Below are 13,944 nucleotides of genomic sequence, written 5' to 3' on the forward strand. Positions count from 1 at the left end.
CTGAATCATAGAATCGTAGTTGGAAGGGACCACGAGGGTTATCTAGTCCAACCCCCTCCAATACAGGAATCTTTTGCCCAATGTGGGGCTTGAACCCATGATCTTGAGATAAAGAGTCTCTGGCTTCCGGCGGCGACGCCATCGCGGAGAGGTCGTGGGTTGCCTCGGCTGCGAGGCGACCCAGTCCGTCTCGGGGGTTGGAGCCCCGCTACCGCAAAGCGGGGCTCCGGTGGGGTGCGGGAAGAGCGTCCCGCACCCCGGGCTCCCCGGCGGTGCCCACTATGGCTCTGAACCCTTCCCTCGCTCCCCCTGTAAAGGGGGAGTGGGGGTGAAGGGACAACGGAGCCGGGCTATAGGGAATATGCCCCAACCGGGACGTGGAGCGGCGGCAGCCCCCGCGACGAGCGTCAATGTTCTACCTGTCAAGTTTGGAACAAAAAAAAAACCCGGTGGCCGTGAGTATTCGATTGGACTTGTTTTTGTACTTTTCTAACGACCCGGGTGATATTTGGAAAGGAAGCCTGCCTCCCTCCCTTCGGGGGATAGAAAATAACCTGCTTAAGAGACTGCTGTTACAGTGATGGTTACAAAGTACTGGAATTTTGACAAGTGAGACTTCTTTGATTTCCCTTCGGGGAATAAGTTTGTGGAAAATATCTCTTTTTAAAATCTGTGGTTCTTGCACCCTGGATACAGGGAAAATGGCTGCGAAAGATTGTGATTGAGTGGAAAGTTACTGGCATTAAGATGGAGAAGTTGGAAAATCGAAACTGTAATTTGACACCTATGCCCGCTTCTGCCATGCTGGGGTTTGTTTTCGATTTGGTTATGAACTGTGAGATGAGTGATGAACAAAGGATCACTATATTGAGACTGGAACTGCTCAACCGAAAATTGGAGATATTGAACCGGGACATGTCAGAAAAGATATATCCCACAGAGGAGACTTTACAGGAAATGGCTGCACTGGAAGAGAGCCTTGGCATGGAACTGAAGGGGATGATTGAAGAACAGGGTGGAATGGTCTGGCGACTCTGGAAAAATGAAACGTCCTTTGGGGGTGGCAGACCCAGGACGGGGAGAATTGTTATATCTAACTCTCGAGGTGAAAGCTCGGGAGTGTCGGTGAAAAAAGTATTATGTCTACAAATAAAAGAGGAATGGTATGGTGAACCAGAGAAGCTGGAAGAAGAGGATACGCGTACCCTGATGCTCTATGCAAGGACTGTTTTGGATTTTGTCTGGATCTGTGGACTTGTAAGGAAAAAAGACACTTTGAGGAGCGGCTCTGGAGTAAGACGACTAAAGAAAATGGACAGAAGGGGGATAGGGTGAACTGTATTAAGGGTAAAAAGGAAAAAATGATATACTATGGTAACCTGAAACCGGTGTGTCAAGACTTTAAGCTTTTGATTAAGAAAAGAGATATTTACATTTTTGTTATTAACAGCAGTTATAGAGAAAGAGGATATTTGTTATGATCTATATTGAGAACAATGTGTTAAGAATTTGAATTTTGTGTGGAACTAATATGAAGTTATAATATGATTAAATCTTTGTTAAGCTAAGAATGGGGAACTATTGCATATTATAAAACAAGATTTGCTAAGAAGAATGTTTAGATGTTAATTCTTTAAAAGGAATTGGATTTTCTTTTTTTCTTTTTAGTATATGATGTTATTAAAGTAACATTTGATATTAGAACCGAAGGTGAAAAGGCAGGGGAAGTCTGTGCCAAGATTCGACCAAGATTTTTTTTTTTATGGTATAAGAAGAAGAATTATTGGTGTATATGTATTGGTCTATTTTCAGTTAGGTGTTGGGTTAATGTTGGTGTCTTATTTGTTTGTTGTAAAAAATCAATAAATTCTTATTAAAAAAAAGAGATAAAGAGTCTCATGCTCTACCAACAGAGCTATGTTAATTGTACTTATATGATTAGCGCAGCTTTGCGCAGGTAGGAGGGGGTGGGAAATAAATAAATAAATAAATAAATGGAGAGTGGACGAAACCCACTCTCCATGTATTCATTCCCACACCCACCCATGCACAGCTGCGATCACAGGCTTACCCGGCTTTGGGAAGAGGTGTGAGTGCTGTGGGATGCTGCCAGAGCCCTACTTCTTCCTTGCCAAAGCTGGGTAAGCCAGGCACCGGGCTCTGGGAAGGAAGTGAGAGGGCTCTGGCAGTGTCCTAGAGTTCTCATGTCTTCTCCCCAAAGCCAGGCACCCTGCTTACCAGGGTTGGTGAATTGAGTGGGGAGAGGGCTCTAGAACACTGCCAGAGCCCTCATACCTCCTTCCCAAAGCCAGGTAAGCAGCCTGGGGGGTGCTTCCTGACTTTACACATTTTTGCGTTTACATGTGGATCCCCAGAACCAAACACTTGTTTAAGATGCAAGTTACCTGCATTCAGAATGCTGGTCTATGAACTTCCCTGGGTGGCCATGGACTCATTATCTCTCAGTGTAAAATACTTCTCAGGATCATTATAAAATGGGAATGAGAACTATTTGCACTGCCTTGGGGTCATTGAAGGAAAGGCAGGATACAAATGTAAAAAAATAAATAAATGACTAGAGTTGTTGACAGCACTACAGTGTTACCTCCAGTTGTGGACGGGATCCGTTCCAGAGCTCTGGTTGGATCCCGAGGTTTCTTCAACAAGAGGAAACGCTTCTGCGCATGCATGTGCAGCGGCAGACAGCTTCTGTGCATGTGCGCAGTGTGGTAGAGCACTTCTGCGCATGTGCACGCAGCAAAACACTTCCGGGTTTGCCACTTTCGCAACCCGAAGTTTACGTTACCCGACGGTAACGTAAGCCGAGGTGCTACTGTACTGAGGTGATTATGTGATGTGCTATGCAAATACCAACAAATATGAAGAACAAAAATAAAAGCATGCTTTGAAGAAAATTAGAATGCAGAAAACATGATAAAGACAAAAATCAATGTAGTTTTTAGTACCTCTTTTGTCAAGATTTTATGTAGCTGAAAACTATTATTGTTTGATTTACATTAAATGTAAAGGTAAAGGGACCTCTAACCATTAGGTTCAGTCGTGTCTGACTCTGGGGTTGCGGCGCTCATCTCACGTTACTGGCCGAGGGAGCCGGCGTACAGTTTCCGGGTCATGTGGCCAGCATGACTAAGCCACTTCTGGCGAACCAGAGCAGTGCACGGAAACGCTGTTTACCTTCCCGCTGGAGCGGTACCTATTTATCTACTTGCATTTTGACGTGCTTTCGAACTGCTAGGTGGGCAGGAGCTGGGACCGAGCAACAGGAGCTCACCCTGTCGCGGGGATTCGAACCGCCGACCTTCTGATCAGCAAACCCACGTTTTACATTACTGTTCCTCTAAAATAAAATACCAGCTATAAAATATGCTTTATGTTCTACAAAAGCATTTGTAGGTATATATAGGGAAAATAACTTGCTAAGGGATGTTTTGCAGTATCAACATAAATATAAGGTGGAATATAACTTGTATAGACATGAGACAATATTGCTAGTGGAACTCACCCATGTATCTCTTCATGCTCATTTCATAATCATTTGTTATCTCAGCTAAGAGCTCTTCCACCAATTTCATTCTGCCCTTGCCTTCCATTAGATTACCAGGTACCAAAGTGAGCATGGACGCTAACCACTCTTGCTGAATAGGTACCACTGGATTACTTTCAACACACTTCTTCAAAAAGAGATAGTTGTTCTGAAATGACACCATGATCATTAACACAATGTGGTTGACACGCCCAGACCAGTTATTAAAGAAAATTAGGCAACTTCCTTTCATTTAAATGCAAAAAATGTATTAGCAAAAAAGTAAACGTTGCTGGACTATATAATCTAACACCTAGAATACAAAACAGCATAGATTCTATTGGTTTAGCTCAGCACACAGTGCATGAGTAAAGAATACCAGGGAGGGAAAAAGCAGCTCACTTGTTCACATGGTCCCAGTAAACCACAGTTTGGCTTACTGTGACCTGCAAACCAGGCCTATGTTACTTCTCCATATAGAGATCAGCAAATAGATATTTGACATATTTACATAATTTCTAATTCATTATGTACACACTCTTTAGAAAGTTTAAAAAAACAACACTTACTCTTATTTGTTTCTGCTCACTGTTCATCTGTGGGGCAAATGCAACAAAAATATGTTATATAAATTAAGAAAGAATAACAAAATAGAACAAGAAATCATTTGTTTGCAGTGGCACTCAGTGAGGGTAGGCATGTTTTTACTGATAACTGCTGGGGGAGGTAATTTCATTCAGCACCATGCTACTGAGCACTTCTTGACTGGTTGGTAGATGCAACACATGTAAGGGCTGCTGATGTCAATAGGGGCTGAGAATCATCAGCAACTGCAAGCTTCTCTGGTGCTGACTGAAACACCATTTGCCTTCAATACAATCTATTGATGGCTATGCACGAGTTTTTAAAAGATAAATGTTATTCTTGAAACACATATGCCCATGAACACTTTTGATAATTAAAATATTCATAATGACCAAAGTATATGCATGGGGTTTTCTAGGATTTTGCTTTATATAAACTTTTGTACCATTCAAGGCACAACTTCCTACTAAGACAAGAAGCAATAAAGAACGCTGACCTCTCACTCAAGGCAGGAAAATGAGCCAACCACTTTCATATTAAACACTTCCTTGCCTCTAAGCTCCCTGTTTCACACTGTATCTTAACTTTGCAATAGTGTAGCTCATCATCTAGTACAGTTCTGCAAAGAGATGGGTCAGGATTCAACATGCATGCATGAAATGAGGTCTGATCATGCAACGAGACTTCGCCCCTTTTTCTCCCCATGCCTCCCTTGAAACCTGTTTGGTGGGCTGCCCAAAGCGTCCAAAGCTGATTTAGGGGATGCAGAGGGCATATAGGGAGCAGAGGGTGGGGGAGCCCTGTTGTGTGAGTGGACCTCATTCCATGAACACAACTTAACTGAATCGTACCCAGGGATCCAAATAAATTTACTAGGGTGAGAAAAATGGAAAGAGCAAGGGAGGCAGATTTGCAGAGATCTATCCTAAAAGAGGGGGCCAGTTAGGGTCCTGAAATTACTACAAATCTAACTTTGTTACACGTTATTATGAGAAAGTGAAGGGAAGCATTTAGGATCAAAACCATCTCTATTAATCAAATGCAATTCCATAAACTGGACACTAGTCCACTTGCACAACGGACACAAACACAATACTCAGAGGCCAGGAATACCTACCAAAAAGCACACAGAGACAACTAGTACTGAGTATGGATGCACAATCTTTTTATCAAAACACAGCATTAGCAGTGAGGGTATTAGCAAATGGCACTGTTTTTGCAAATATGAATCCATTATATTTTTGCTTGAGTCTCTAGATCCCTCTTTGGCTTAAGTAGAATCTTCTGCTCAATTTTCTGGAGGTGACAGGAATTTTGAACTTAACCATGGACGTAGCTAGGATTTTTGTTGGGGGGGCAGGACACCCACCTGTCATCATCCTCTGTCTGGCTCAGTCTAGCAGATTCGGAATGAAATGTCTCAACAACAGTTGTTTTAAATTACTTCCTTCTGACAGCAAGTGCTCAGAAAAATCTGTCAAAATCTTTCTACAGTTTCTACTTTTAGTTAAATATTTTTATTTATTTACTTGATTTAAGGGGGGTGGGCGTTTCCCCCCAGCTATGCCCATGAACATAATCTAATTACTCTGAACAGTGGCTGAGGCATGTAACTCTGTCCTTCTCCCGAAGATGCAACATGAGCGTAGGTCTTAGATATACCAAAACTCTGTGGATTATGTGTTTGATGACACTTTACTACAGAATTCAGGTTCCATGCAGGTGCTGGTAACTTAGGTGGTTTATTAACAGTATTATCCATATTCATACATAGTGATAAACCAGACTTTCTACCTTATCATGCTTTATTATGAAGAATAAGCATGCCGCAGCATGATGCCCAAAGATTCCCATTTTGTTCGGATCAAGCAGGATAAACAAGCTAGATAGCCATTGTTTTCTGCTGAATCTGAGCTAGGGAATGTGCCCACTAACAACCATGGCTTCAAGCTAGTTGATAATCATATCTGCTTAGGGCAAAATAAACCATGATCCTTTGTGTGGCAGTAATGAGAAGCAAGGCTCCCTAGTTTTCATTATCCTGCTTGTGCTGTGGGGGTAAGCAAAATGGGAGCAACCAGGTAACATGCATTAGCATGCTGCTAACTCACAGTAAATCATGATAAACCAGAAAATCTGGCTGGTTATTATGTGGGAAAACAGCTCTTAGAACCAACTCCTTGGCAAGGTTCTTAATGCAGGCCTGCAATAGGGATTTTCCAAGACAAAGGAAGGTGCGAGGCGGGGTTATGTTCAAGAGGGCAATAAGTCATTCATGCACTGTGCCTGCCCACCACACATATTGTGTTGCTATAATCTAACAACAACAGAACCCCAAAAAATTATTCAATAAATGAGAAACATACAGTTAAAGGCAATTGTGGAATAGGAGGCTGGGGTTCTCTTCTAACAAATTCATCTGTGGCGTCTTCATACTCTCTTTTGGCCTCTTTAACTCTGAAGTAAAAATTTCAGTTAAATCTGAAAACTGTAAACAATGATTTGGAACAGAAATACAAGATACAGCAAAAGAAATGGTCCCTTAGTCTTTTCTCTGTTCCCTTCCACAATTATTCCCTCAGCATATAGCACTCAGCAATAATCAAACTAAATTATGTAAAGGTGGGCAAGGTTAGATAGTAATTCATTATGTTGTCCATATTTTCTCAGTGTATCTTTGTAGAACTTACTTTCAGGAAAGATCCTAATCCAATAAAGTTAATGATTTATACAACAGTCAGGCAACAGAAGGCAATAGCCCAGTATTCTAAATTCCCTGGTGTACCTCTGGTGTCTGTTTATTACCCTAAATTGAAATGTCTGAAACATACATTTGACTAACAAAATGTATGTGTATTGATGTACATAATTTTGGTAAAACAAAATAAAATAAAAAATTCCTTCCAGTAGCACCTGAGAGATCAACTAAGTTTGTTCTTGGTATGAGCTTTCGTGTGCATGTACACTTCTTCAGATACTTTTGGTAGTGAGCCTGCTACAGAAGTATACTCACTGGACTTGTAACACACATGTATCCATCTTCCCCAGGACCAGGAAAATCTTTCTTTCCTGGAGTAGAATCTGAATTTACATGATGCTGATTGGCTAAATCTTGTGTCCCATAGTGTAGTAGGTGACTACTTTTAACAGCTCTATTACTATATTATTATTATTAATGTTATTTTAAAAAGATATAACCTATTATTTCTGCAGTGGGCTGTGGCTAATTAAAGAAGCTATGGCCTTTTAAAATGGGAGAGGGGGTACTGTTAGTATACTGTATTATGTATTTTTGTGTTGTGTATTTTTTGTGTTTTTCACAATGTGGATATACACATTTTCAACTGCCAATGTCTGCATAGCTAGCAGCAGTTAGAAGCACAACACTAGTGGCCGGCTGAAATGTTAGCAATCTCCTGGCAACAGAGAAGTTCAAGACATGGATGGGAGCTGTCCTCAGAACATCACATAGAACTTGCAACTTACCAGTGAGTGATGTGTGAACTGTTGTCCTTTCATAATAGCTCTGTTCAGGTACTATAGGTAAAGGTAAGGGGACCCCTTGACCATCAGGTCCAGTCGTGTCCGACTCTGGGGTTGTGGCGCTCATCTCGCTCTATAGGCTGAGGGAGCCGGTGTTTGTCTGCAGACAGCTTCCGGGTCATGTGGCCAGCATGACAAAGCCGCTTCTGGCGAACCAGAACAGCACATGGAAACGGCGTTTACCTTCCTGCTGGAGCGGTCCCTATTTATCTACTTGCACTTTGACGTGCTTTCGAACTGCTAGGTGGACAGGAGCTGGGACCGAGCAACGGGAGCTCACCCCGTGGCAGGGATTCGAGCCTCCGACCTTCTGATCAGCAAGCCCTAGACTCTGTGGTTTAACCCACAGCGCCACCTGGGTCGTTCAGGTACTATACCCATGGGTAAAAACCAACACACAAGAAGGGAACAGGCCGTAGCAACCCCTGCACTGAGTAACTCCTCCCCTCAGTGCCCAGGTATACAGCACAAACTTTTGCATGAAAGGGGCCTTCACACTTACAACACTATAAGCTAAGGCCATCTCTCTGCAGATGCTCACACTGTATAATCTGATGCTGGGGGAGGGACTGCTCATCACAGGAGGTGTGAGTATGGGGATACTCAGTATGGCCCTGCTTATGTCTTAGACTGACAACACCACATATAATGCATAAGAAAAAGAGACAGGAATATTACATGATCTGATTAAGCATCTTCTGCTGTTCCTTGACTCTTCGGTATCGCATTAGTTTTTTTTGTTTTTCTGTCAAACCCTGGGATGTGGAGGGCAAAGCTATAGGTGGCAGGTGAACATTCCATGCATCATCATCGTCATCATCGTCAGGGGACCGTGAAGATTTTCCTGGAGCTGACATCTAAAATAACAAGGAAATAATGTTCATATGATTAAACTGCACTTGCATTTGAGCCTCCAATGATGATGATGGCTCTAAGAGCACCTACAGTTTATGTACCTGTTCCTCTGCACCTCTGGAATGCAACAGTATCTAGAACTGCCAACATCCCCAACTGGAACTACCCTGGAACTACCTACCCACGGGACCCTCTCTTTTCTGGATTCCATTTTTATTTATCCAGCATCCGCTCCACATCCAAGCATTGGTCCAACAGCTGCATAGACTTATCTGATTCAATGGGTACAGAGATACAGGGCTGAGTATCATCAACATACTGATGACATCTCGGAGATCTCTAATGACCGCTCCCAATGGCTTCATAGAAGTGTTAAAGAGCATTGGAGACAAAATAAAACCCCATGGTACTCCACAGCCCAAAAGACCCTAAGGGGTCAAGCAGGTATCACCTAATGTCACTTTGTGTTTGTGACCCTGTAGTAGAGTACAGCACTCTTGTGTCACAGCTCCCTGCTCACAGATACCATGGCTGATGGTATCAAAAACAGCTGAGAGATTGAGGGGAACCAACAGGAACACTCTCTTCCTGACTCTTTCCCAAAAAAGATAATCCATCAGAGCAACTAAGGCTGATTCTTCTCCCAAACCAGGCCTGAACCCAGAATGGAATTGAGCTACATAAACTCTTTCCTGGAGTACCTGGAGACAGCGGCGTAGCTAGACACTCGAGTGCCCGGGGTGGTGCACAAGTCCTGTGCCCTGGGGTGGGGCAAGCCGCCCATGGGGTGGGGCAAGCCGCCCATGGGGTGGGGCAAGCCGGTACTGGATGTGCTATGCAGAGCCCAAGGAGTCTGTCCTCCCCCTCCCCCTCAGCTATAGAGTGGCTGAGGGGGAGGCGGCAGGCAAACGCAAGCCCCACACTACCTTTTTGAGCAGAGCAGAACCTATAAGCGCCCAAGCCACCACGTCACTCCCAGGAGAGTTGTGTGGCTCGGGTGCGCTGCAGGCCATGCAGTAAGTGCTGCCCCCCATGGTGTGGGGCCCAGTGCCCTCCACCCCCTGCCCCCCCAGCTACACCACTTGACCACTTTTCCTAAGAAGGGGATATTTGCAACCAGGCAGTTGTTGTTGCAAACGTCCAGGTCTAATCTGGGTTTTTTAACAGTGGTTGCACCAATGCCTCCTTCAGAGTGGCAGGCACCAACTTCTCCTGCAGCAATGCATTCATCACACATCACACATTACACCCATTCAGGCAACCTCTTTTGGCTTGTTCGCACAAGTCACTTAGGAAAAGGGTCCAGAGAGCACATGATACTCCATACCACTGTGTGTTTTGTCCACATGCTCAGGATCCAAAAGCTGAAACTGAGCCTATAAAACTGGACCAGCCAGCGAGCGAATGGTACACCGTCCCAGGACTTGTTATATTTACTCTAGAGTCCATCTCAGCACAGAGTTAAGCAATTTTATCCTCAAAGTGCCTTGCATACTTGTGTGCAAGTGATCCAGACTGCAATTGACTGGGGCTAATGGCAAGAGCCCTTCAGTTTTTAGAACAGCTCTGCTAGATGGCAGTGTGATTTTCTTTTCAACAGTGCTTACTCCCAGGTAAAGGTAAAGGGACCCCTAACTGTTAGGTCCAGTCGCGGACGACTCTGGGGTTGCGACGCTCATCTTGCTTTACTGGCCAAGGGAGACGGCGTACAGCTTCTGGGTCATGTGGCCAGAATGACTAAGCCGCTTCTGGCGAAACCAGAGCGGTGCACGGAAACACCATTTACCTTCCTGCCGGAGTGGTACCTATTTATCTACTTGCACTTTTTGGGGTGCTTTCAAACTGCTAGGTTGGCAGGAGCAGGGACCAAGCAACGGGAGCTCAGCCTGTCGTGGGGATTTGAACCGCTGACCTTCCAATTGGCGATTTAAACCACAGCGCCACCCGTGTCCCTACTCTCAGGTAAGCATGCATAATATTGCATTGTGCATTTAGGACTGAAATCTTGTGCCAGCTAATGTAATATGAGGGAGCTGAGCTTGATGTGGATGGAACTGTCCTTTCCTAATGGCTTGTTTACAAGCCCAATTTTATAAGTATTTATTTGGAAGTAAATTAATCTGTATTCAATGTGGCTTGCTATGAAGTAAGCAGGCACGGGATTGCAGGTTTAGTGGAACTTACTTCCAAGCAGAAACCATGCATAGGATTGGGTAGTATCTTGTAGCTCACTGAAGGCCACAGGGTCAACCCATGGCATATTTATGTAGGGTTTGGAAAGGTTCCCATCTGCAATCCTGGAGAACAAGTCACTTTAGGCAGCACTAAGCTTGCCAGATAGACAAATCTAAGTCCAGTCACTTTTGAAGTCCTCTGTAGAGGCTGTGAAGACAGAAGAGCAGCTGCTATGGCGGGTGGGGTGGAGAAAGCAAAAGTGCCTCTGTCTAGCCCTGTCCGTGTAACTGTCTTGCTTTTAAAGGGGCAGCAAGGGAGGGATCCATCTGCACTGGGATTTTGTTCCAGAACCTCTTCTCAGTCAGTGCCATGGCACATGTTTAAAAGTTAGCAGCAGCATCACTTTGTGAGCAGTTTTTCTCTCTTCCACAGCATGTGGGGGGTTGCCGGAGGTAAAGGAATGTTGCTGTTAAGCAGCTCATCTCCTTTTATGAAACCCAGGAGGAAGTTTTATAAGAGGAGGTTCTTGTTTCGTTCTGTTCTTGTTTTTATTATGTATTTTGAATTTTTATCTTGTCTTTTTATGCTTTTTATGTGAATTGCCCTGAGATGGGCATATGAAGGGCAGTATGCAAGTGTAAAACAACAACAACAACAACAACTTGCTGGTGGCGCCAAGGCTCCCCGCCCCCTGGCCCATAAAGAACTGCCGGTCTGACTTCCGGCCTTGCTCGCTTCACGGCTGCTTACCTTTCTCAAAGCTAGAGCCCCGCAAAAAAGGCGAAAGTTTGGCGAGCGGAGGAGGGTCTGATGCTCTTTTGGGGGGAGACAGGAACGGGCTTGAGCTGCGGCGACGCCGAGCTCCACACACGCTTCGCGGTTCGTCGCCGGCAGCAGCAGCGCGTTGTCAACAACGCCTAGGTTGCTATGGCGACAGGAGGCCGGCCATTTCCCCCAGGCTCCTTCGCGAGCGAACGCTGGAATCCGGCTATGAATGATGGAGCCCGCAGGGCGCAGCAAGGGAAGGCGCCCGACAGAGGGAGCCGGAGGCTGAGCGGAGCCGGAGAAAGGGGCGTTTCTGGGGAAGAAACGCAGATCTGCTGGAAGACGACGTGGTTTGCTGAAGCGAGCTGTTGACGCTCCCTTTATAATCACAATCACAATCGCAATTATGATAAAAGCCAGGCATAGGGAAACTCGGCCCTCCAGATGTTTTGGGACTACAACTCCCATCATCCCTAGCCAACAGGACCAGTGGAGGGCCGAATTTGCCTATGCCTGATTAAAGAGGTGGCTGGGCTCAGCCATGCTGCTTTGGCCCCGAAACCAATCCTTCGACTGCCCAAGAGCCTGCATTTACTTCATAGTGTACAGGAAATTCACCCTACATGTGCTCAGAGGTAGACTTGGGTATAGCTTCACATGCTATCAGAGATGCCGGTTCAAATCAGAGGGAAGGCAAGTCTTCATAGGAACATAGGAAGGTGCCTTATACTTTGGGCAGCGGCCACGGAGGGTTTCAGCCTTTCCCAAACCCTATCGGCAGGTGCCAGGGTTTGAACCCGGGACTTTATGTGTGCAAGGTGTGTGCTTTGCTGCTGAACTACAGTTCCTTTCACAATCAGCTTGGATGGCACACACAAGGTTTGGTGCCCTGGATCATGCTTTTTCATATTATGTAGGAGTACTTTATATAAAGGCTACAGAATGCTGTTTGTCATAGGATTCAATAAAAAACACTGCTTCTACCATATGGCCCAATGCCACATAACATTTCTGACATGCAGAATTGTGGAGCAGTCATAGGCAAACTCGGCCCTCCAGATGTTCTCCCATCATCCCTGACCACTGGTCCTGTTAGCTAGGGGTGATGGGAATTGTATTCCCAAAACATCTGGAGGGCTGTGTTTGCCTATGCCTGCTGTGGAGGTTCGCTGCAATCTGTTTGAATGAACTGATAGGCCTGCATCCACACCTTGCAGTAGAATCATATACATGTCTCCTCAAATGCAGGAGCCAGGTGTGTAAATAGGATTGCAACCCCAATTACTTACAAGCTGAATTACTGTAATGCACTTTAGATGGTGCTGTCCTTGAAGACAGTCCAGCAGCTTTAACCACTTCACAACAGTGTGGCTGGAGTTTTTCTGGGCTTAGCAGGAAATATCATATTGTGCTGTTTGTAATTCATTTCCAGTTTGTTTTCAAGCTAAACCCAAGGCACTGTCTCAAGCTGGTGTTGAATCAGTGCATATCAAGAACTGCCTCCGCCAACCTCACATGAAACTGCTCATGACCTTTGCTCAGTTTCTGATACCCTTCTTGTTCCCCTGTCAACAGAGATGTAGTGGGTGGGGATGAAAGAGAAGGCCTTTTCAACAGCATTCTAAAACAGATTATTGGGGTCCCTTCTGCTTTTGTCTATTATTTTCAGTGCTTGTTGGCTTCCAATAGGGATCTGGTGGGAGACTGTGGTACTTTAAGGCTGAGCTATATAGACCTTTGATCCAACAGAGGAGGCCAGAATGGTAGTCATGTTAAACCTGAAGCAAAAATAAGAGTATTATGGCACCACATTTGTGAGGGCATAAACTTTCATGGACTGGTCTACTTCTATCATTATGAATTGCTATCTTGAGTCATGAATGGTTGTGGGGAGGGAAATTGTATGCTGATTCATACTACGGGGGCCACTTCATTCTATTGTTGTTTATATCTGCTAAAATCACTTTTGTTTAGATAAGTCTACCAAGAAAATGGTTGCTTTTATCTATATTTTGATAATTTTATTATGTCTGCTTGTTCTTAAAGTCCACTGATTTTATAAGTATTTTTAAATTAAAATTTTATATAAAACTTTTGGGATTTTTGATTGAGCAATACATTACATCTGGTTAAATAAATCAAAATAAATAAACAGTGGGGTGAGCAGCATTGTAGTTAAGGGGGGCAGAGAGGGTGGTCCACACTGGGCAGCAGCTTCCAGAGGGTGACTCAACCGTGGGCCTGCAGGTGCCCCAGCTGCCGCCTCCCACTCAGCCATGGCCACCCTCCAGCGGACCAAGCACTGCCGGAAAAAGCAGCGCAGGGCACAGTGCCGGAAGAACACCTGGGAGGGATGTCCCACCCCTGTGGGCGGCGCAGGCGCTCAAGGGTCTCATGCGAGCCCTGGGCACCCGAGCGGCTTGCTACACTGCTGGGGGTGAGAGGAAATAAAGTGCAGAAAAGTACAGACAGTGCTA

The 13,944-nt window shown here is 44.8% G+C and overlaps 1 protein-coding gene across 1 annotated transcript in view; it reads right to left on the minus strand.

The window, feature by feature from the left end:
* DNAH12 (dynein axonemal heavy chain 12) overlaps positions 1–8,505 on the minus strand; it is a 98,003-nt gene extending 89,498 nt beyond the window's left edge. The window contains exons 1-4 of the mRNA XM_033140968.1: positions 8,351–8,505; positions 6,496–6,586; positions 4,114–4,140; positions 3,524–3,713 (exon numbers count right to left, since the gene is read on the minus strand). Coding sequence (XP_032996859.1) covers positions 3,524–3,713; positions 4,114–4,140; positions 6,496–6,586; positions 8,351–8,400 — 358 coding nt within the window. The 5' untranslated portion in view covers positions 8,401–8,505. The remainder of the gene's footprint in view (positions 1–3,523; positions 3,714–4,113; positions 4,141–6,495; positions 6,587–8,350) is intronic.
* Between the last annotated feature and the right edge of the window lie 5,439 nt (positions 8,506–13,944).

The sequence above is a fragment of the Lacerta agilis genome, chromosome 2 (genome assembly GCF_009819535.1).
Source record: "Lacerta agilis isolate rLacAgi1 chromosome 2, rLacAgi1.pri, whole genome shotgun sequence".
NCBI lineage: Eukaryota > Metazoa > Chordata > Lepidosauria > Squamata > Lacertidae > Lacerta > Lacerta agilis.